At 56.6% G+C, this 23,176-nt stretch overlaps 1 protein-coding gene across 1 annotated transcript; it reads right to left on the bottom strand.

Moving 5' to 3' along the window:
- Positions 1–1,132: 1,132 nt before the first annotated feature.
- On the bottom strand, positions 1,133–21,608 carry LOC133223488 (1-phosphatidylinositol 4,5-bisphosphate phosphodiesterase gamma-1-like). The gene is made up of 32 exons (XM_061374231.1): positions 21,029–21,608; positions 14,150–14,299; positions 13,972–14,065; positions 13,846–13,893; positions 13,154–13,238; positions 12,941–13,021; positions 12,817–12,851; positions 12,023–12,095; positions 11,835–11,936; positions 11,637–11,755; positions 11,466–11,551; positions 11,166–11,286; positions 10,906–11,074; positions 10,511–10,630; positions 10,198–10,305; positions 9,909–10,096; positions 9,526–9,726; positions 9,261–9,380; positions 8,212–8,395; positions 7,845–7,922; positions 6,887–6,990; positions 6,598–6,694; positions 5,707–5,773; positions 5,165–5,328; positions 4,737–4,833; positions 4,389–4,613; positions 3,378–3,526; positions 2,754–2,868; positions 2,364–2,525; positions 1,661–1,749; positions 1,355–1,539; positions 1,133–1,268 (listed from the first exon to the last, which is right to left on the bottom strand). The coding sequence occupies exons 1-32, from the start codon at positions 21,246–21,248 to the stop codon at positions 1,217–1,219; spliced, it is 3,888 nt and encodes a 1,295-aa protein (XP_061230215.1). The 5' UTR covers positions 21,249–21,608; the 3' UTR covers positions 1,133–1,216.
- Positions 21,609–23,176: the final 1,568 nt, after the last annotated feature.

Below are 23,176 nucleotides of genomic sequence, written 5' to 3'. Positions count from 1 at the left end.
CAGACCTGTGTCCCCATGGCCCTGTCTCATATGTCTGCATAGCCATGTGTCCCCAGGCCCCTCTGTCCCCACGGCCCTGAGTCCCCATGCCTGTTTCCTGCATCCCCACCGCACCGTATCCATCATCCCTGTGTCCCCACATCCATGGCCTGTGTCCCCTGGTCTGTGCCTCCTGGCCCTCTGCCCTGCGTCCCACGTCCTGTGTCCCTTGTCCTCACTGCTGCTGGGATATATCCTGGGGACAAGGGTGACCCACTGGATCCAGGATCCTGGAGCCACCACCCTGGGGGCAGAGCTGGCACCGGGGACACCAGACCATGGCAGCGGGGTATAAATATTGGCTAAATAGATTTATTTTCATACAAAGAATACACAGATTCCCCCATTGGGACACCCCAAGCCCAGGGGACACCCCGGGATGCCTCCAGGCACCACCTCCACTGGCTTTGCCAGCAGGATCTGTCCCCATCCCAGGGTTTGGTGCCAATGCTGGCATCACCTCGGGGACATCCCTGTCCCATCTTGGTGCCTGTGTCTGCCTGGTGACGGCTAAGGGCACCCTGCCCCATGGGCATCCTCAGGCCTGGTCCCCTGCTCCCTGGTGCCCATGTTGGGGACATCTCTGGACATCCTGGGGTACTCCATTGTGCCCTAATACTGTGGCTGGTCCAGACACCCCCCCACCCGCCCCCCCTGCTGTATGTACACGCTGGATAAAAGAAGAAAATACAGATATTTATAGCCGGGGGAGCAAAATATCCCCCTTTAACCCCCCCAGAGTGTCCCCATCCTGGTGCCCTGCTGCCAGCCAGTCCTGTCCCCTGTCCCCAGGATGGAGGTGGCTGACCCTGCCCCATCCTGGACCAGCCGGGCACCCGTGCCTCAGTTTCCCCATCACTCACAGGGCTCAACCACACCACGCGGTGGTGGGAGAAGGAGGGTGCAGGGTGAAGAAGAGCCATGGTGGCCATCCCATGGGGACAGGGACGTGGCCATGAATCCCAAGGGACACGGGATGAAGCTGGAGGCACTTGGGGTTTACACCTCCCGCTTCGCCCCAGGGGAGAAACCTCACAGGCAACAGTGAAATCCCCTTGTGTCCCCTGATCTGTCACCCCTCTGTCACCCAGCTCCAGCCACCCCACCTCCCTTTGCAGCAGGAGAGGAGGTGGCAGGGGAGGTCCACAACGGGCTGGAGGGCATCTGTCCATCCAGCTCAGCTGCGTTTGGTGACCATCTGCCGGTCCCTCTTCTTCTTCTCCATCAACCTGGTGGGGAGGAGCAGAGCGATGGCCTTTAGGCAATGGCCACACACAAGAGGCACCCCCTGAGGCCACGAGGAGGGGACACTCACTTGCGGTTGCGGACTTCAGTGAGCTCCATGAGCCTCTCCTGGGCTGCCCGGAGCTCGTCGAGGCGCTGCTGGTAGCGGGAGTCGCAGCCGTTGGTGCGCTCGTAGCTGGAGACCTGGTTGGAGAGCTCGCTGGCGCGGTCCCGCAGCTGCTGGATGGACGAGTAGAGGTTCTCCTCGTCTTCCTCCTGCTCCAACACAAGGGGGTGAGGCTGGGGGGATGGACAGGACACCCCAGGGGGCTGCTCCCCCTTGTTCACCATGGGGAAACTGAGGCACAAGGTTCCCCAAGCTGCCTGGGCCACTTGCCTTGGCGTTGATGATCTCGATGTGGATGAGGAGGGCAGCGAGCTCCAGGTCCTCGGTGTAGCTGTTCTTCAGCGGCACTGATCGGTAGCCTGGATACAACACAACACAATGAGCTCAGCACCAGAGAATCACAGAATCAGCTGGGTTGGAAAAGACCTTTAAGCTCATCAAGTCCAACCTGTACCCCAGCACCGCCAAGGCCACCACTAAAGCATATCACTGAGGGCCTCATCTACATGGTTTTTGACCACTTCCAGGGATGGTGACTATCGCTGCCCCAGGAAGCCTGTTCCAATACCTCACCGGGGCCATAACCCTGCTGAGAGCATGATGATGATGACTGCAGGGAGATTGGAATAGGAGAACTGTGAAGGTTCTTCCAACCCAACCTGTTCTATGATTCTATGATCATAGAATCACAGAATGGGTTGGAAAGGACCTTAAGATTATCCACTTCCAAACCACTGCCATGGGCAGGGATGCCTCACACTAGACCAGGTTGCCCAATGCCCTTGAACACTGCCAAGGATGCAGCAATCCCAACTCCCTTTAGCACCCTGTGCCAGTGCCTCACCCCTCTCACAGGGAAGAACTTCTTCCTTATCTCCAACCTGAATTTCCCCCTGTTGAAGTTTAAACCCATCACCCCTTGTCCTACCAAGTGATGATGATGGTGGTGGTGGTGTGGATGGAAGAACCATACCTGTTTTGAGGCCCTTGACAGGGAAGGTGGCTTGTGCCAAGAAGTTGGGGTCACTGAACATGTCCTCCTCATACACCACAAAGCGGAGGAAGGCAAACTCAGGGTTGTTGATGTCAAAGACAAACTGCTTGAAGAGCCAGACAGGGTTGAAGCCGTTGTCAGCTGGAGGGTGAGGAGAGAGTGGAGAGGGTCAGAATGAGACCAGACCCATGGACTTCTCCAGCCTGGCCCCAGCACCTTAGTGGGAGCTGCCTGTCCTCTTCACTCCTCCATGAAACCCCATCATGCACAGAGTGATGTCCAAGAGGACCCCAAAGCCCAGAGTTAGTGTTGTCCCAGCATCCCGGGGTGCTGGCACTGGGTGGAAACATCACCCACATGGACCCTCACCTACAACATCCGTCTTGTTCTTGCTGTTATCATACTCAGAGCCGCACACGTCCACCTCCACAAAGGGACACACGATGCTCCTCCCGTTCTTGGGAAGGTGCCGGGCACCAAGGATCTGTGGGAGGAAGAGGAGGGTGAGATCCAGGCATGCTGGGTGAGGAAGGACTCCTCCAGGCAGCCCCATGGGCTTGCCAAAAGCTTCATGGCCGTAGCTGGCCACACTACAACTTATTTATGATTGAGGTTGATCTTACTTGATTTGACCCACAAAATTACCCAAGAAACTTCTGGATTCATGTCCTGCTCAAGGCTCAGGTGCCTACAAACCAACCCACAACTACCCAAGGGTTGAGAAAGGTGCTTCTGGGCTTGATTTATCTACTTAACCCACCAGCCCCTTGCTCAGGTTAGGCTCAGCTCTGCAGTTTTGGGGTTGTCCCTGGGAAATATGATGCTGCATGAGGAGAATGACCCAGAAACCCAGAAGATCATGGGGTGACAAACTCCATGGAGGAAATACATGGCTGAAACACGTCAAAACCACTCCCAGTTTATCCAAAATGAGTGAGTCCCCATCTCAATGGTGACCACTTCAAGGTAGACTTGCTGTCCTCAACCACTTACCTGCAGCTGGACCGTGATGGGCTCCACGATCTTCAGGCTGTTCTTGTCGAAGGGGTCAAAACTCTCATCCCTCATGATGTCGGGCTGCAGGACGTAGCCACTGCGGCCACCGAGCATGAAGAGGGCCTGGTTCAGCTGCATGGGCTTGTCTGTGGCCATGGGGACAAAGAAGATCTGAGCCTGGGGCTCAGGGACCTTCCTATGGTCCTTGTGTAGAAGGTCCTGCCCTGCCAAAACCCCAACCCTAATGAGAGCACGGATGCATGAAGCACCCAAGAACTGCATGGAGATGTCCCCATCAGGATGAGGACAAAGGTTGAAGAGATCAACCAAACCACCTCCAGCAATAGGGCAGAGCCATTGGGAATGGAGAATTTGGAGTGACCTGCAGGGATTTAAAGCCAACTGTATACTGGGCTGCAGGTCAAAGGAAGTGATCCTGCCCCTCTACTCTGCTCTTGTGAGACCCCACTTGTAGCTCTGGGTGCAGTTCTGGTGTCCTCCACCTAGGAAGGACATGGAGCTGTTGGAGCAAGTCCAGAGGAGGCCACAAGGTTGATCAGGGGCTGGAGCACCTCCTGTATGGAGCCAGGCTGAGAACATTGGGGCTGCTCAGCCTGGAGAAGAGAAGCTGCGTGGAGACCTCAGAGCAGCTTCCAGTGTCTGAAAGGGGCTACAGGGATGCTGGAGAGGGACTCTTCATCAGGGACTGCAGTGATAGGACAAGGGGTGATGGGTTCAAACTGAAACAGGGGAAGTTCAGGTTGGAGATAAGGTAGAAGCTCTTCACCATAAGGGTGTTGAGGCGCTGGCAGAGGTTGCCCAGAGAAGTGGTAAATGCCCCATCCCTGGCAGTGTTCAAGGCCAGACTGGATAGGGCTTGGAGCAACCTGTTCTAGTGTGAGGCATCCCCGCTCATGTCAGGGGGCTGGAACTGGATGACCTTAAAGTCCTTTCCAACCCAAACCGTTCTACAATGAGCCCCGCAGCCACCCCACGAGCAGGATTTACCGGGAGTCTGGAAGTTGAGGGCCACGAGCTGGCTCCCGCAGATCCACATGGGCAATGGGTCATAGTTGGAGGAGTCCAGGCGCTGCCCTTTGGGGTAGATGCGGCTGAGCTGGCGCCGGTTGTACTGCAGGAACTTCTTGCCCTTGCTGCGGTTGGCGTACTTCTCCGCCTTGGTCTCCGGGAAGGAGGACATGTCCCTGTAGCACGCCTTATCCGTGCCTATCTCTGAAAGCACCAAGGTGGCCATCAGTGGAGGTCTTTGATGGCCTCCGGTGGCCCACCATGGCTAGTTTCCCCCATCCATCCCTTCCCATGCTCCTCCCATCATCCCCCTGCTCCAGCTCTTACTGTCCTCATCGAAGGGCACCGGGCGGCAATAGACAACCAGCTCGGAGAGCTCCAGCGCAATCTTCTTCCTCCTCTCCATGATCTTCCCCTCTTGCATCTGCACAAGGGAAAACAAGGAGATGAAGGTCTCCCCCTGTCTCCTCCTTTGGAGACATTGAGGACCATCTTGGGTATAAGGTGGAAGTTCAGTGAGGGTGCTGAGGTGCTGGCACTGGGTGCCCAGAGAAGCTGTGGCTGCCCCATCCCTGGCAGTGCTCAAGACCAGGATGAATAGGGCTTGGAGCAACTTGCTCTAGTAGAAGGTGCCCCTGCCCATGGCAAAGGGCTGGAACTGGATGATCTTAAGGTCCTTTCCAACCCATTCCATGATTCTATCTGCTGGAGGGTGGGACAATCCACCCCATGCTCTGCACCCCAGTGCTCCTCACCCTGGCATCCGCGTTCTGTGTGGCCTCTCGGATCTTGGCCACCCATTCGTTGAGTTCCTCCTGCGTGTCTGCGGCCACATCCAGGGACTGGGCTGCGTGGGACATCTGCTGGGAATGGATGGTGAAGACAAATGGTTTGGAGCTCCTCCCGTCTTTGGAGATCACTATAAGGACATCAGAGGGGGGCTTTACTCGAAGACATTCCCAATGGATGGTTCTGTGGAGCAAACGAAACCTCAGCGGTCCCACTCCCTGGCCCCCACCAGCCCCTCCTGGCATCCCACCAGCCATTGGGGTCCTCCTCTTGTGAGGATCCCATCTTTCTAAAGGATGGCTTCAGCTTTCCATGCATTGTCCTTTGAGCCAGATGTCCCCTGAATCATTTGGACCTCCAAATTCCACCAAATTCCCTGTACCAAACCCAGCTCCGTGTTGCTCCCTGCCACATCATGCCAAGCTTGTGTGGGATGAGCTGCAGCATGGGGTGTGCACCATCCCAGAAGGCTCCCACAGCCATGGTGGGGATATGGTGGGACACTCACCGACGTGGCAGGATGGCACATCAATGAAGCCCTTCAAGAAGTTCCCCAGGGGGCTGTTTTCTGATGACTGGAAGAGAAGAAGGAAGAAGGGGGTGGAGGAGCCATGTGGGGCTGAGCCTGGTGCCCACTCCATCCAGCCCTCCAAACTGTCCAAGTGTGAGCAAAAGAAGGGAAGAAAGATCATCTTGGAGCGCTCTGCTCCATGGCTGAGCATCCCTCAGCCTCTGGGACTGTCACAGGGCTGGGAGCATCCTCCAGCATCTAGATAAGGGCTGGCTCAAAACTGGCAGCATCTCGGGTGGCTTTGGTCACAGATGTGTGAGGACCAGCAGGTCAAGGGAGGTGATTCTACCCCTTTCCTCTGCTCTCGTGAGACCCCACTTGCAGCACTGGGTGCAGTTTTGGTGTCCCCAGTATAAGGACATGGAGCAAGTCCAGAGGAGGCCACGAGGATGCTCAGGGGCTGGAGCACCTCCTGTATGGAGCCAGGCTGAGAACACTGGGGCTGTTCAGCCTGGAGAAGAGAAGCTGCGTGGAGACCTCAGAGCAGCTTCCAGTGTCTGAAGGGGGCTACAAGGATGCTGGAGAGGGACTCTTCATCAGGGACTGGAGCGATAGGACAAGGGGTGATGGGTTTAGGCTGAAACAGGGGAAGTTCAGGTTGGAGATAAGGCAGAAGTTCTTTACTGTGAGGGTGCTGAGGCGCTGGCACAGGGTGCCCAGAGAAGCTGTGGCTGCCCCATCCCTGGCAGTGCTCAAGGCCAGGTTGGACACAGGGGCTTGGAGCACCCTGCTCTAGTGGAAGGGGTCCCTGCCCATGGCAGGGGTTGGAGCTGGATGAGCTCCAATCCAAATCCAAACCATTCCATGCCTCTATGACATGGCACTCACGGCCTCATCCTGCTCCTGTGCTTGTGTGCTGACAATCTCCTCCACGTAGTTGGCTGGGAACCACAGTTGCTTCTTGCCCCCGTAGTCCCCCCGCCACCTGCAAGGGGTGAGAGGATAAAGGCAAATGGACCAGCCTGGGGGGGACAGGGGTGCTCATGCTACATGCATTGTTGGGAGTGGTTGGAGAAGGGTGGAGGGGGACAGAAAAGGAGGCAGTTAAAACCCAGGGTGCCCATTCCACCTCCCACCCCTGGTGATGCCCACCCAGGGGCCACCCCATGGCTCTCACCAGCCACCGTCCTGCTTGTCCACGTTGTGGATGATGGCCTGCTTGCAGAAGGACAGCTCATCCTCACGCTGTGCTTTGTAGTCGTAGAGAGCCTTCACTGTGCACTGGGTGACCAGAAAGAGGGACACGTGTCACCAACCAGGGATGCCAGTGGTCACCGTGCCCTACTCAACCCAGCTCCTTGAGCACCCATGGTGAAGTGTGGGGGCTCCTGAGGGTTCAACACCCCAAAATGATGCTCCCAAACAGGTCACACCAGCAGTGAGATGTGTTAGAGGGGACAGGAGGACTGGAGGTATTGTAGGGGGCCCTGGAGGACCAGCATGTTCAGCACAACATAGGTTCCTCTTCTGCATCCCCCAATGGTTTCTCCTGGTGCAGTCAAGGGGTTAATCCCATGAGAAAATACCCCTTTGGGTTGAGGTTTCCCATGTCTGGTCCTGGCCTGAGAGCTGCTCTGCTGCAAAGGGACCTTTAAAGCACAGCAGTGCAGGAGCATGGGATTGTAGGATCACAGGGAAGGAACCTTGGGGCAACCTCTTCCAGGGTCACTCTGAGACCAGCCTGGTCCCAAACACCTCCAAAGATGGAGATTGCATCACCTGGGAATTGACCCTAAACCTGCTCTTTTGGGGTTCTCCAGTGCAAAGACATCTGCAGGGGTTTCCTTGCTGTTGGGGCAAACTCGTGTCAGGTCCTTGCTGCAGGCTGGGCTCTCCTGAGACCTGTTCCCACCACCACACTGTGACAACGCTGTCACTGGAGCTTGGACTGCTCCCAAGGGATGGTGATGTGGGAAGAGTCCTGCTCCAGCATCACTTGAGGGTCAGAAATGCACAACAAAACATCACCACTTCCCAGGCCAGTGGTGGGAGATGGGGTGGGTCTGGTGGGGGACCATCCAGGAGCCACGTCCCACCAACCTCCACCTCCCAGGGACACCAGCTCAGCCTCTTACCCTTGCCATTGGCATCTTGTTGGCCTCTACGTAGAAGTGGGGGGTCCGCACCTCATACAGGGCTCCATAGTCCAGCTCCTGCAAGAAGAAATGCCTTAGTGGGTCACCTGGCCATGGAGAATGGTTACAACAGGATATGGTGGGATCTGGGCTACCACATGTGATCAACAGGAGGCTGAGAAGGACCTAATATCCCTTTGCAACTTGTTGAAGGGGAATTATGATGGAGCTATAATAGTGGGCAATGGCTGTGGAATGAGTTTGGCTGGTTCTAGCTGGGCTTCAACCAAGAGGCTGGAGGAGACCTTCCCACCAGGATGAAGCTGGGGACAGGCCCACGGCACAGAGCCCCACCATCCCCACTCACAGTGGTGCCCATCTTCTCCAGGGTCTCCTCGTTGATGGGGTAGCGCAGCTTCATCTTGCGGTAGAGCGGGTGCTTCTCGTAGTAGCTGATGAGGTCCACGAGGCTCTCGAACTCGGCCGAGCTGCCCAGCATGAAGAGCCGACCCTCCTGCTGGATGCGGCAGTGCTTGATCTTCCCCTCGGCCCTGGGGCAAGGAGAGGCAGGGAGGGACATGTGAGGGCTGGTTGGGCCCTGCCTTCATGATGATGATGTCCTACCCCAGCAGGGATGCCATGGGGGTGACCGCGCTGATGATGTGGCTTTCCCATCCCTGCAGCTAGAACACTCCCCCATGACAGCACCACGTGTCCCAGCATGTCACATTGCTCATCCATAGCACGGAGTCACAACAGACATGAACCTAGCATGACCAAAGAAGAAGGTGATCCTGCCCCTCTACTCTGCTCTCGTGAGACCCTACGTGCAGCACTGGGTGCAGTTCTGGTGTCCTCAACATCAGAAGGACATGGTGCTCTTGGAGCAAGTTTAGAGGACACCACAAGGATGAGCAGGGACTGAAGCACCTCCTGTATGGAGCCAGGCTGAGAACATTGGGGCTGTTCAGCCTGGAGAAGAGAAGCTGCGTGGAGACCTCAGAGCAGCTTCCAGTGTCTGCAGGGGGCTACAGGGATGCTGGAGAGGGACTCTTCATCAGGGACTGGAGTGATAGGACAAGGGGTGATGGGTTCAGACTGAAACATGGGAAGTTCAGGTTGGAGATAAGGCAGCATTTCTTTACTGTGGGCTGGTGAGGCACTGGAACAGGTTGCCCAGGGAAGCTGTGAATGCTCCATCCCTGGCAGGGTTCAAGGCCAGATTGGACAGGGCTTGGAGCAACCTGCTCTAGTGTGAGGCATCCCTGCTCATGCCAGGGGTTTGCAACTGGATGATCCTACAGTCCTTTCCAACCCAAACCATTCCATGACCCTACGAACGAGTCAGTTCTCATCTTGTCTGACCACCACGGCCAAGTCCAACCAGCCCTGAGGTGCTGGGATGGCCACACTCACCGGAAGGAGATGGCATAGGAGTTGGGTTCACTTCTTTTGCGCACCAGGAAGGCTCCATCTCGGGGCACCCTCATCAGCATGTGCTCGGCCTGCAGGCGTGTCAGGCTGGCATGGTACCACCTAACCGGGCAAAGCATGGAGATGGTGGGGTGCCATCAGCATCTTCACCCCCAGAGTGGCACCCAAGACCTCACACCGGGGATGGAGGAGGCTGGTGGACCCAAGAGATTGAGGAGATGCGGATGGGGATAAGGAGCATCCTTACTCTTTGCTCTCATGGGCGTTGGGCTGGGGGACGGGGTCAGTGAGGCGCATCTCGAACTCGTTGCAGCGCAGAGGCACCTCACGGTAGTGGCAGATGAGGCTGTAGAGGCTGTCGAAGACCAGGTTGTCCGTCAGGTAGAACTTGGTGGCACCCGCCTCCTGCCTTGAGTGGATTCGGCAGTGCTGCACCCGGCTTGATCTCCTGCCATGGTCGTGAAGGAAAGGTGATTCAATTTGGGTCCATGTCCCCACCATCCCATGCTCAGCAGTCACAAAAAGGTGGCATTTCCCTCCCGAAAAAGCCACCAAACCAATAAGGTCCAACCCTTGGTAGGGTGGTCAGAGCAGCTTGGATGGGATCCTACCTCCCCCTGGGGCTCCTACCAGAAGGAGAGGGTGTAGTCGCCCACGAAGGTCTCGCTCTCGCGCACCAGGAAGGTGCCGTCCTTGCCACCCGTCTCGGTGCAGTACTCATGGAGCAGCTTCTCAGCGATCTGCCGCCCATCACGGCCGCCTCCAAGCTTCCCATGGAACCACTTCTCCGTGAAGTGCAGCTCGTTGTTGTTGAACTCCTGCAAGTTCAGCCCAAAATGGGTGTTGGCACCACCTCAGCCTCCTCATGGAGGCCTCACTAAGCCCTACTGCCCTTGGATGCGTCCTGCTCCTCACACACCTCCTTCTGCTCCACCTCCTCTTCATCCTCGTTGAACTGGTAGCGGGATGTCTCCTCTGAGTAGTAGATCTTGTTGCTTGTCAGGACGAAATAATGGGGGCTCCATGTCTGGGATGGGGGAAGAGCATCACCAAGGTGGGAAGAATGATGACATGAAGGGACAGGGCTTTGAAAAGCCTCTCTCTGCCCCTTCCTGTCTCCCACATCGTTGCAATGGTCTAGGAGAGCCCATGCCCAACGCAAACCTCAAAGCTCATTCCCATCTGACAGACCCAGCTTGGACCCTGGATGCCATTGGCAGAGCAATCCTTACGTGGTCAATGGGGTCTTCAAGGTAGAGGATGCCGTTCTTGATGGAGTTGCTGATGTCGTTCTCTGAGTAACTGGCAGTGGAGACCTCTTCATACAGGTTTCCTTCAACCAGCTTCTTGTGCTGGGAACAGGCCAGGATGGGGAGCTCAATGGTGGGAATGGTGTCCCCATCACACCGAGCTCCCTGCCCTCAGGACTCAGGGCTCCTGCACATCCCTGTCCACCACTCCCTGTTCCCCTTGATCACCTCTTGCAGTAGAACACTGGGGAGATGTCCTACTTGTGCACAGAGGGATATTACTCCAGAGTCCCAAGATTTGGGAGAATCACCATCCCTCCCAGCCCAATCCTTGTGCTTCCTGCAAAGAGGGATTTGGGGTGGTGCCCACTCCCTACCTTGATTAGGATCTTCTTCTTGAGCTGGGTGGGTGAGGGCAACTCATCAGCATTGATGTCCACTGGCTTGGTGAGGAGCATGTCCCCAAAGACCTTCTTGAAGTGGGAGGCCATGTTCCTCTGCTGGACGATGCTGCAGTGGTCTTCAATGGAGAGGATAATGGGGAACCTGGAGGAAGCAGGTAGGAATGGTGGCCTCAGATGAAGGTGAAGGAGAGGCTGCCTGCACAACCCAGTGTCACTGGGGAGCTGGGGCTTACTCGGAGGTGACGAACGCGTGTTCCTTGATGGTGTGCAGCACATCCAGGAACTTGATCTTGGAGGTGAGTGTGTGGCCATGGTAGATGATGGGGAGATCATCTGGGCCATCCCAGCAGTCCACTGAGTGGGGAGACACACTGGTTAACACATGCTATGCTCTGGGGACCATGAGCCCTTATAGGCCATGGAAGACACCCTATCCCAGTGCCATGGGATGGATTCAGGGGATGGTGTCACTGATGTGACACGAGGTTCTGGGTGGGGGCTCAGCATCTCTGGGGGGTGCCATGGGGACTCACACTCAATGCAGCGGCAGCCCATGCGCAGGCACCGGGCATAGGCCTCCAGGGAGGACTCACTGGAGAACTGGTCCCCTGTCAGGTATCTACAGAGGAGACAAGAGGACCATCATTGGTCAGCGTGATGGGATGCTCACAGAGGTCCCCAAGGAGACCCTACTGTGTCCTTACGTGTTATGGGAGGATGAGATCCAGTACTGGGACAGGGGGTGGTTCATCTCCTCAGGCACCACGCGCTCATACTTGGCATCCATCACCATGTTCTCCTTGGAGAAGAGGTACGTGAGGAACTGGAGAGGGAAGAGAGAGGTCAGATACTGACAGGGCTGGGGAGACAGCCCTGGGTGGGTGCTGCACGGGGCCACCCACCTCATCCAACTGGAAGGAGGGCTCTGATGCCTCCATGGAGCTTTCCTTGAGGTAGGTGCACATGTAGTCCCGCACCATGCCCACGTCGCTGGCCCAGGGCTCCTGGGGAGCAAATGGGGGAACCAGGCTGGAGCATCCCATGGGAGTCCCCTGAGAGGGATGCCACAGGGATCTCTAAGAGCACCCACCTTCTGGTCATGCAGCAGGAACTTCTGGAAGTCATAGAGGGAGACTTGGCACAGCTCGGGGCGGTCCACGTTCCTGAAGACATGGAGTGGCCACCAGTGAGGACCAGGAGTTAGGGTAGACCCCATGGAAGAGTCAAGGGCTCCAGCATCTCAGCTCAGCCTCCCTGTGGCCCCCACTCCTATAGCTGGTGAGGAGCTTGAGAAAGCACAGGCCATGGGGATGCAATGGGAACCTCAAGATGTGCTGTGACCTTGGAGAGGTGGGCACCCAGCCACATTGTCCAAGGATACAGGGAGTAGGGCAAGGCGACATGTCCTACATCCCTGGCACCCATTCCCACTCCCATCCCTGCTCCCACCCTGCTTTCATCCCTGCTCCCATTCCTATGCTCTCAGTTCCTCTCCCATCACTGCTCATTCCTGTCCCTGCTCATCCGTGCTCCCATCCCTCCTCCTATCTCCACTAACAATTCAGTTCATTCTTGCTCCTGTTCTTGCTCTCAGCCCCTCTCCCTCATTCCTACTCCCATCTCTTCTCACATCCCTTCTCCCATCTTTGCTCCCATCTCTGCTCACATCCCCTCTCCCGTATCTCCCATCTCCACTTCCATCCCTATTCTCATCCCCAATCTCATCCCACTCTCATTCCCTCTCCCATCCCCTGCTCTGCCCCACAGCCTGCCTGCACTGCCCACCCAATGGATCCAACCCCTGCAAGCTTGGCTGGGATGGGAGCCGGGATGGGAGCCAGGATGGGAGACAGGATGGGAGCTGCAGCATTCCTGGGTACTCACCGCAGGGGGAAGGAGAGCTCCAGCTGCTCAATGACCTGCAAGGCAAAGGAGGGACCAGGTTTAGCTGGTGGGGACACACCACAGTGGATGAGGGACACTTGGGAGGACAATCCATGGCTCCTACCGACTTCTGTGCATCAAACATCAGGTTCTTGTAGAACTGGATGAAGTGGGAGAAAGTCATCTCATTCCTGGCTTCCACCTCCTGTGGGACATGGTGCTGCTTGAGAGCGGGGCCACCCAACCATGGCCAGTGAGCCCAGGGCTGGCTCCAGCCCAGATGTGGAGGCTCGAAGACCATGTCCCCACATAGCTGAGGTGCTCAGGGGGTCCTTACCACGAGCTTGTCCCGCAGGAACCTCATGTTGGGGACGCGGTAGTTCACCTGGGGCAGCATGGCCTTCAGGTCCTTCACTGTGATGCTATGAGAAGGTAAGCTGGTGTCAGACCCCACAGAGGATGGATGATGCCTGGAGAGGTTCCAGCTCCTAACACTAAGAGTCCCACCCCAAATCCTGGTGGTCTCTGGGTTTGGGCTTCCACCCTGCTGGGCTATGGAACCCCACAGTGACACAGGATCCCTATTACATGGGGTCTCGCACGAGTGATAGGAGACAGTCTGGTAAAGGGAGCGTACACAAGAACCTTTGGGTGCTATAAGCCATCACCCCATCTGGAGATGGCGTCCATCTCCAACCCTATAATCATTTAAGTCCAAATTCACTTGATTTGTTTCCTATCATGGGAAGATGTTCATGGGCTGCATTGATGGCACAGCCCCTCCTGGTGCTGGTGGAAGGGGGCATCACGGTCCCCATGATCCCTACAGCAGCAAGGAGGGCACCTGCACTTGAATGTCTTGACTTTTGGTGCCTCTGAACACTCCAAATAACCTGGTGCCACCTTGTCCCACAAACCTCACCCCCATTCCAGCTCAGCCTCTAGATTTGGGGGGCAACTGGGGCGATACAGCCCTGTCCAACCAAACCCACCAGCTACTTCCCAGCACGGGGCTGCTCCAGTGCTCACCTGCCTTCCCGTGACCGGTCCATCCCATCAAACTGCTTCCGTAGCCACCTGAGAAGGAAGGGATGGACAGAGGGTGCTCAGCCCCATGGGCAACCAAACCCAGAGGGGTCCTGGATCCTTCCTCACCTCTCGATCTGCAGCGGGGTCTGGGCTTTCTGGGTGTCTGCCACCAGCCAGTTGAGGCCCGTTATCCAGAGGTTGATATCCTCCTCGCAGAAAGCTGGAGGAGGAAGGGGAGGGTGGTGAGGTTGGGATGAGGGAGGTGGGATGCTGGGGCCAGGGTGAGAGCTGAGGGTCCACACACCGGCCACGCTGAGCGTCCGCAGCCTGAAGTCCATCCCATAGAGGATGATGAAGCACATGGTGAAGTCCAGCTTGCGGGCATCCTCAGGGTAGCGCTCGAAGTCCCGTGAGTTCTTCCCCAGGCGGATCTCCTTGATCTCCCGAATGTCGACTGTGGACAAAGAGGAACACGGGACCGTGCATTGCCACCCTTCCCGTATGGACCCATGTGCAGGGCTTGGAGAAGCTGCAGGAGCTGGGAAGTGGTGAATGCTCCATCCTTTGCAGTGTTCAAGACCAGGTTGGACAGAGCCTTGGGTGACGTGGTCTAGTGTGAGGCAGTGGCAGTGGGGTGGAGCTGGATGATCTGAAGGTCCTTTCCAACTCAAACCAGTCCATGATTCTATGATTCCAGGAGACCATGTGTCCTCTGGGGAACCCTGTCCCCAGCATGGGGCATCCCCATGGAACTGCCCATGGGTGTGTGATGGTATTGGGGAGGCTGTGATATGTGTCCTGCAGGTAGACATGTCCCCACTGTCCTCCAGTGATGTGTCTGCTAGTGTGACAGCACCATGGATATTGCATGTCCTTCAGGTAACCACGTCCCTAGAACAGAGCATCCCTGTGGAATTGCCCATTAGTGCATGATGGCATCACAGGTGCCATGGCCATGTGTCCTCCAGGGAACCATGTCCCCAGGATGGCATGTTCCTGCAGCACTGTGACAGCACCATGGGTGCCATGGCCATGTGTCCCTGAGGGAACCGTGTCCCCAGGACAAGGTGTCCCTGCAGCACTGCCTCCAAGCCTGTGATGGCACCACACTCCTGTGTCTCCTCCAGGGACTCCTTTCCCAAGGATGCTGCACCCTGACAATGCTGCCCACGGGGTTCCTGGTTTTGTTGGTTCCACACGGCCGCCAGGCTCAGTCTGTTCCATCCCAACCATAGAACCATAGGATCATCGAATCAAATTGATTGGAAAAGCCCTTTAAGCTCATCCAGTCCAACCTTTCCCCAGCACTGCCAAGGCCACCACTAACCCATAGCACTGAGGCCTCGTCTCCACGCTGTGTGAACACTTGCAGGGCCGGTGACTGCAGCCCTGCCCTGGGCAGCCTGTTCCAATGCCTGAGCACCCTCTGGGGCAGGAACTGTTCCTCAGCTCCATCTAAACCTGCCCTGGTGCAGCTTGAGGCCGGTTCCTCTTGTCCCATCCCTTGTTCCTTGGGAGCAGAGCCCAGTCCCTCCTGGCTCCGTCCTCCTCTCAGGCACTTGTAGGGAGCCATCAGGTCCCCCCTGAGCCTTCTCTTCTCCAGACTGAACCCCCCAGGTCCCTCAGCCCTTCCCCATCACATTTGTGCTCCAGGCCCTGCACCAGCTCCATTGCCCTTCTCTGGCCCCACTCCAGCACCTCAATGCCTCTCTTGTAGTGAGGGGCCCAGAGCTGAACACAGGATCCAAGGTGCAACCTCACCAGCACATCTCCACCCACCTCTCCTTTGCCTTCTCCTCCCCAGGACAGACCCTGCTCTGGGTTAGGCTGAGCTCATCTTTGAACTGGAGATGTCTGCCTAAAGGTGGCAATTTGGAGCTGTGGCAGCCCCGACCACAGGGCGTTTCTTTCCTGCCCTGCTGCTCTCTCATTATCTGCTATATAAAGCCCCACCGGCAGCCGGAGGGTTGGGTTTCCGGACCGCGGTCTTCCTCACCGGGGCAGAATTCCAGCCCTGTTTTTCCCAAGGGGACAAATCCCACCAGGAGCAGTATAACGACAACATGGCATTAGTGAGAACACCTAAAGTTGCCCTTGATACCATGAGCATCACCCCCCAGCGCAGCTCTGCACACTGGGGCTGAGCCACCACCACCGGAAAGGGCTTTGTATGGCCCAGGGTGGCCGGACCATTGCCAACAGGGTATTGTCCTGCTGAGGAAATGGGTCATTTCCCGGAGAATTCCCAGCCCAGCTTCATTTCCGGGCGCTTGGGAAGAGTGTAGGAGGCTGGTGGCTTGATGGGAACCCTCAGCTTAATGCAGAGTGGGGAAGAAAAGCTGAATGCAAGGAGAGGAATAAGCAACGGGGGAGAAATGGAGCTGATTAAGCAGGAAAAAAGGTGCAGAATGGTTTTTCTTGGCAAAAGAGCTCCAGAAAACACTGGAGGCTTTATCCAGCTTCCCTGGCTGGGTGACACGAGCCAAACTGCATGGATCAGGGTGGGAGTTCAGCACAAGTGATACACAGGAGGCCTGCAGCCTGTGCGTGCAGTGGTTTGGGGACTTAAATCCCAACCTTGGATGCTGGAGAGGGACTCTTCATCAGGGACTGCAGTGATAGGACAAGGGGTGATGGGTTCAAACGGACACAGGGAGGATTTAGGTTGGATATGAGGAAGAAGTTCTTTACTATGAGGGTGCTGAGGCGCTGGCACAGGGTGCCCAGAGAAGCTGTGGCTGCCCCATCCCTGGCAGTGTTCAAGGACACAGGGGCTTGGAGCACCCTGCTCTAGTGGAAGGTGTTGGGGTTGGAGCTGGATGAGCTTTAAGGTCCCTTCCAACCCAAACCATCCTGGGATTCTATGATTCAAGAAATGAAACCCGGTTGCTGTCCCCATGCAGCCCCCACGGCTCGGAGCAAATCTGCTTTGGTACAAACAGGATTTTTGGGGGGTAAAAATGGGTTTATAGGTTAAAAAACAAACACTCCACCCCAAACCGAGTCATGGACATAATATCACCGGGGAGCAAGAAGCCAGTGGCTATCAGGCTTCCACCAACAATTTGCAATGTGGCCGTCCCCCCAGTTCAAGGATGAAGGATTCCAGGATCCAGCCTTGGACCCAACCTCTGGGCATTGCCAATAACAATGAAGTCATATAATCAGCAAATGGTTGGTATAGGAAGGGACCTTTGAAGGTCATCCAGTCACCCCATCCTGCCACAGGCAGGGACCCCTCCACTAGAGCAGGGTGCTCCAAGCCCCTGTGTCCAACCTGGCCTTGAACACTGCCAGGGATGGGGCAGCCACAGCTTCTCTGGGCACCCTGTGCCAGCGCCTCAGCACCCTCACAGGGAAGAGCTTCTGCCTAAGAGCTCAGCTCAGTCTCCCCTCGGGCAGGTTCAAGCCATTCCCCTTGGCCTGGCCCTACAGGCCCTTGTCCCAAGCCCCTCTCCATGTCCCCTGCAGCCCCTTTAGGCACTGGAGCTGCTCTCAGGTCTCCCCTTCCCACAGCAGAGGGGCAGGATCCCCTCCCTGAGCTGCTGCTCACACTCTGGGGGTGCAGCCCAGCACAGGGGGGCGTTCTGGGCTCAAGCACTCACTGAAGCCGGATCATGGGGAGCTTCTCATTGACCAACACCCCAAGTCCTTCTCCTCGGGGTAAATAACCCAGCCCCATGAGGAGCCATGGGAGGAGGGAGCAGCACAGGGGCTGCACAATGCATCCGTGGCTGGCGGCTTCCTGGAAGCCACATCTGCAGCGGATTTGCAGGGCTCATGTCAGAACCATGGCTCCAAACTCCTCCCCGCATTGTCTCAGGGGTCCCGGGCATTAAAACACTCTGGAAGTCAGTTCCAGCTGTGAAAATCCCTTTTCTTTTCTAACACAAAGCGTGGGGCAAAGGAGGTTTGAAATGGTTGGAAGATGCTGAGGGATCAGGTTCTGCCCAGAGGCTTTTAGGGATGCTGAGAGCCTGGGAGCTCCCTTAATGCATTAGGATAAAAGCAAAGCCGAAGTGGCTGGAGGGAATGGTTGTGCTGGGAAATCCCATTGGCCTTAGCAGTGCTGCGCTGGCACGAGCCATGTCCCCTTGTGTTCACCTTGGGCATCCTTTCTTGCAGGACACGTGGCAGCTCAGAGCCTTCTGGACAGGGGGGTTTGGGTGACTTTTGGTGGTGTGGAGCTGATGTAAGACCTGAAATAAAGGATTTCCTCCTGGTCCAACAGTGTTAAACCCCATCTGGCTCCAAATGGTCCTATTTCTAATTACTTGGTGTTAGTGAGGCTGGAGGTTCAATCCCAACTATCGTTGTGGTGGCAAACCACCCCTCAGATATGTTCTTGTGTTTGCCAAGCTGCCTTCACCCCTGTTCCTTTTAATCTCATGCAAAGAGCCATTTTGGGCTGGTTCCTGCTCTTTTCTGCTGGTTTCTGCTAGATTTCCTCAGGGACCAGGGTGTGCTGAGGGCAATGAGGTGGAAACCCTGCAGGATGAGGTTAACTTTGGAGGTGACACTACAGGCGACCCCATTGGCATAGACACGTGGCCATCAACTGCTTAATGAAGCATGTAATTAGTTTATGTGGTGCTGGGAATCCAGGGAAGAGCCCTGCCAGTCCCTAACAGGGACATCAGAGGTGCTGGGTGTCCCACTCATCCATCTGCAAGGGGGGTGCACGCCTGAAGGGGGCATTAAAATGGTCCAGGCAGGGGTGAGGTTGGATGTAGGGTGGGAGCAAGACCCTAGGGATGAAGAGGAGACCCTAGCGCTTCCATAACATCACAGCAAGTGATGTGTGAGCATGGAGAAGGGCTGGATCAGGAGGTGAAGATGCCCAAGATGGGGTTGTTCTCACTCTGGGCTGGGGATAACAACTGGTGGGACTGGGTAGCAGGATTGCACCACGTCCAGAGGGATTTCCCTTTGTTTTCATCCTTGGAGGGAATGGCCACTCATTCCCATTGAGGGTTTTGGGCTGTCACATGGGAGAAGATAGATCCCAAGGCTCTGGTGGGGAAACTGAGGCAGAGCAGCATAAGTGACCCAAAACCCCAACCTGGCAGCATGTGGTGCTCCCAAAAAGCACCCAAGGAGCTGGAAACATGCTATTTCCATGAGTGAAGAACTGGCTTTTCCTCCAAAACCACCTCTCCAACAACGGGTGTCCTTCCTCCCATAACCCATCCCTCCTCCTCCTCCAAACCTGCTCCTGCACTCAGCAGGTCTGGACAAGCACTGGATCCTGCCCAAGCTGATGCTCATCCCTGGGTGCCGCCCTCCTTCCCAGCTCTAAGCCTCACCATGGCTGCCAGTGCAGCTTAGGGTTGGTCCCAGCATGCAGGAGCTGATCCCTCCTGGGTTTGCTCTGGCTCACACAGGATGAGAGGTGGGTGATGGATTTGGGTGGGTGTTTGGTGGGTTTTAATGACACCCTCTGAGTCCATCAGGAGAAAGGTACCTGTCACTTCCCAAGCCTCCAGTGTGGCCTTTGCCAGCATCCAAGTGAGATGATACCCAAAAACTGGGTTCCTCACCACGTGGGGATGTGGGATGAGGTGATGTAGAGCTTCGTGTCACCCCAATCTCGTGGTTTCATCCACTGGCTGTTTTTAGCTCAATTTAAGAGGAGGTGCAAGCCTTGAGGTGATGAGCACCAGTGCATGGAGCCCCACTGATGCCCAACAATGTACGAGCCACCAGCAAAGCCACAAGTAAAGCTGATTTTTATGGATGCTCCAGTGGGAGCATCTCCTGTGCCACCAGTACAAACTTTGCATTGATTCAGTTCAATGCATGTGGGGCAGAGCCCAACTGGCCAAGTCCCCTCTTGGGTTCCAAGGGGCCACCACCATGCTCCAGCAGCCTGAGCACCCTGGTTTGGGGTTAAAAGCACCCTGAGCAGGTTGGGTGATGGCCACCTCCTTGTCAGGGAGGGTATAAAGCCCTGGGCATGGAATGGCAGCAGCTTGGCCCCCATGGCAACTGGCAGGCCACAGGAACTGGGTTGGATGAGGTGAGGGATGCTCAATTCTATCTTTAGGCATCCCACCATGTCCAGGCACCCCCAGCATGGCCACAGACCACACCATGGTAGGACATCCCATTGTGTCCTGGCACCCTACTGTGTCCAGGCACCCCATTATAACCAGATATCCCACTACTTCCAGGCACCTCACCATAGCTGGACACCCTGCCATGACCTTCATTGCACTGGGCACCCCACCATGGCCATGCACCCCATCACAGCCATGCACCCCACTGTGTCTGGACATCATGGTAGGGCATCCCACCACAGCCACGCACCCTATAACCCATCACCCCACCATGGTGGAGCACCTCATCACAGCCAAGCACCTCACCACATTAGGACTTCCCACAATGGTCAAGCACCCCATAACCAGTCACCCCACCATGGTAGGACCCACCACCACAGCCAGACACCCCATAACCAGTCACCCCACCATGGTAGGACCCACCACCACAGCCAGACACCCCATAACCAGGCACCTCATCACATTAGGACTTCCCACTATGGCCAAGCACCCCATAACCAGACACCCCATAACCAGTTACCCCATCATGGTGGGACCCACCACCGCAGCCAGACACCCCATAGCCAGGCACCCCACCATGGTAGGACCCATCACCACAGCCAGGCACCTCATAACCAGGCACCTCATCACATTAGGACTTCCCACCATGGCAAAGCACCCCATAACCAGTCACCCCACCATGGTAGGACCCAACACCACAGCCAGGCACCTCATAACCAGGCACCTCATCACATTAGGACTTCCCACCATGGCCAAGCACCCCATAACCAGTCACCCCACCATGGTAGGACCCAACACCACAGCCAGGCACCTCATAACCAGGCACCTCATCACATTAGGACTTCCCACCATGGCCAAGCACCCCATAACCAGTCACCCCACCATGGTAGGACCCATCACCACAGCCAGACACCCCATAACCAGGCACCCCACCATGGTAAGACCCACCACCACAGCCAGGCACCCCATAACCAGTCACCCCACCATGGTAGGACCCACCACCGCAGCCAGACACCCCATAGCCAGTCACCCCACCATGGTAGGACCCACCACCGCAGCCAGGCACCCCATTCGAGGTGTGCATCCCACCCTCACATCCCCCTCATCAGCATCCCGATACTCACTTTCCCCTTCCACCTTCTCGGGCGTGCGGCTCCAGATGATCTGCCTGGTCTCCAGCTTCACCTGGAACGTCCTCCTCTCCGGCCTCTGCGACTTCTTCTGGTAGAACAAGGTGAGGACGGTGCCCATCTCCAGGCAGCGGAGGATCCTGCCCATGTCCCCTGCCTCCATCCTGCCGTCCTCCAGGAAGCCATTGACGCTGTTGAGCCTGGCCATGGACATCTTCAACGCGCGGCCATCGCCCGGCGGAGCCGCAGAGCCGGGGTTGTCTCATGCAGGAGAGGAGGAATCCGAGAGCCGAAACCTCCCTGGGGATCGTCTCCGCTCGCCCCGGCCGTGGGTTTCCTCTATGGGCAAAGTCCCCTCGGCTGCACCGGGTGACGGTGACGGTGACGGTGGGGAGGGAAAGGGTGGGCTGGAGGCACCGCGACCTTCTCGCCGAGGTGGAATCCGGCCCCGGCGTTGGCATCCAGCGACGGTGGGAGAAGATGAGCAGCACCGGTGGCGTTGGCCTTGAGCTTCAGAACCAGGGGGGGCACAAAACGCATCCGGCCCCTTTGCACGCAAAAAATTAAAAAAGGTGGTATTTTTACCCCTTTAAGCCCCCCAAAAACCAGCAAAGTCACCCCAAAATGATGCTGGTGGATCCCACCCCGGCCTCCGGGCCAAGCGGGGCCGGGGTTGGAAGAGGGGTGTGGAAAAGAGGTGCTGAGGGTGAGCGCTGGGAGCAGCGGGGTGGGATGAGGGGATGCGGGATGCGGGATGCGGGGTTGGAGTGGTGATGGGTGGGGAAGATAAAGGGGGGTCCCTCCGCTCTTCTCGGCTTCTCCTTAATTTCGGGCTGATGAAATGGACGCCCAGAGGAAACTGCAATCACACATGGCCGGAAAGAGATCAGAAAGGAATGGGAGGGAGGGGGGGAAAGCAAAGCAGGATCTTGGAGAAAGGAAAAGCCGAGCGGGAGGAAAAGGCGGCTGAGGGTGACATCTAGAGGAAGTCCGGATGGAGACGTGGCTTTGGGAGGCTTCCAGGCCGTGCCGCTTGCTTGTTTGGGTGGAAAACGGGGTTGTTTGGTGAAAGGAAGGTGAAAGAGGCTGCTGCGGCTTTTAGATGCGGGTTGTCCCCGCTGGTCACTGAAGCCCCACGAGTGACCAGAGTCACTGCTGGTATGAGTTCTGTCCAGCCTCAAGTACAGAGGAAGAAAGGGGCTGGGGGCTGTGGGCAGGGAGGAAGCACAAGGGGGGAAGGCAGCGAGGACAGGGCTTGGTGTCACAGCCCCTGTTTTGTGTCTTTGGTGGATGCCAAAGCCCCTGTTTTGTCCCTCTGATGGGTGTCACAGCCTTTCTTTTGTCCCTTGAGTGGGTGTCACGGCCCCTCGTTCATCCCTTTGGTGGGTGTCACCCCCTGTTTTATCCCTTGGGTGGGTGCTGGATAGGTTATGGGGCAGATGCTTTGCGCAGGGGTTTATGGCAGGTGAGGTGCAAGGTGGGACCAGGGATGCAGAGGGTGGACAGGGGCTTCCTCCCCAGCCACATGCTTTGGGGATTGCAACCTGGAGGGGTTCTGAGACTCCTGGATCATATCAGGGTCCTGGTGATACAGATTCAGGTACCTGGTTAAGGTGATGGAGCTTCAGGCACCCTGGGGTTCAGGCTACCCACTGGAAAGCACTGGGATCATGGCATGGAGCATGCCCACACGTCTTGACACTCACATATTCAAGGGGCTGCAAATTAAAGCAGTTTGTACCTTTACACCTAAAAACACACAACGGTGGGACAGAGACTTTGGAGCAGAGCACCCTCTTGGTGGGTTTTGCTGGTAATGTCTCCAATTGCTTCTGCAGGGAAGGAGATTTTGGCATCCCTGGCAGGACTTGGCCTGAGTGAAGCTCAGGAAGTTCATTGAAGCCAAGTGCAAGGTCCTGCACCGAGGTTGCAGTGATACCCAGTATCAATATAGAGTGGGGAAGGATGGATGGATGGATGGATGGATGGATAGATGGATGGATGGATGGATGGATGTATTCTATGATTCTATGCATGGATGGATGGAGGGATGGATGGATGCATGGATGCATGGATGGATGCATGAGTAGATGCGTGGATGGATGGAGCAGCCCTGAAGAGAAGAACTTGGGGTGCTGGGTA

Source organism: Neopsephotus bourkii, unplaced genomic scaffold (genome assembly GCF_033783945.1).
Source record: "Neopsephotus bourkii isolate Nb327-2 ecotype Australia unplaced genomic scaffold, CSIRO-AGI_Nbou_v1 NB_1637, whole genome shotgun sequence".
Lineage (NCBI taxonomy): Eukaryota > Metazoa > Chordata > Aves > Psittaciformes > Psittacidae > Neopsephotus > Neopsephotus bourkii.
Note: the sequence above shows the minus strand (reverse complement) of the source record. Positions and strands in the feature narration are given on the sequence as shown.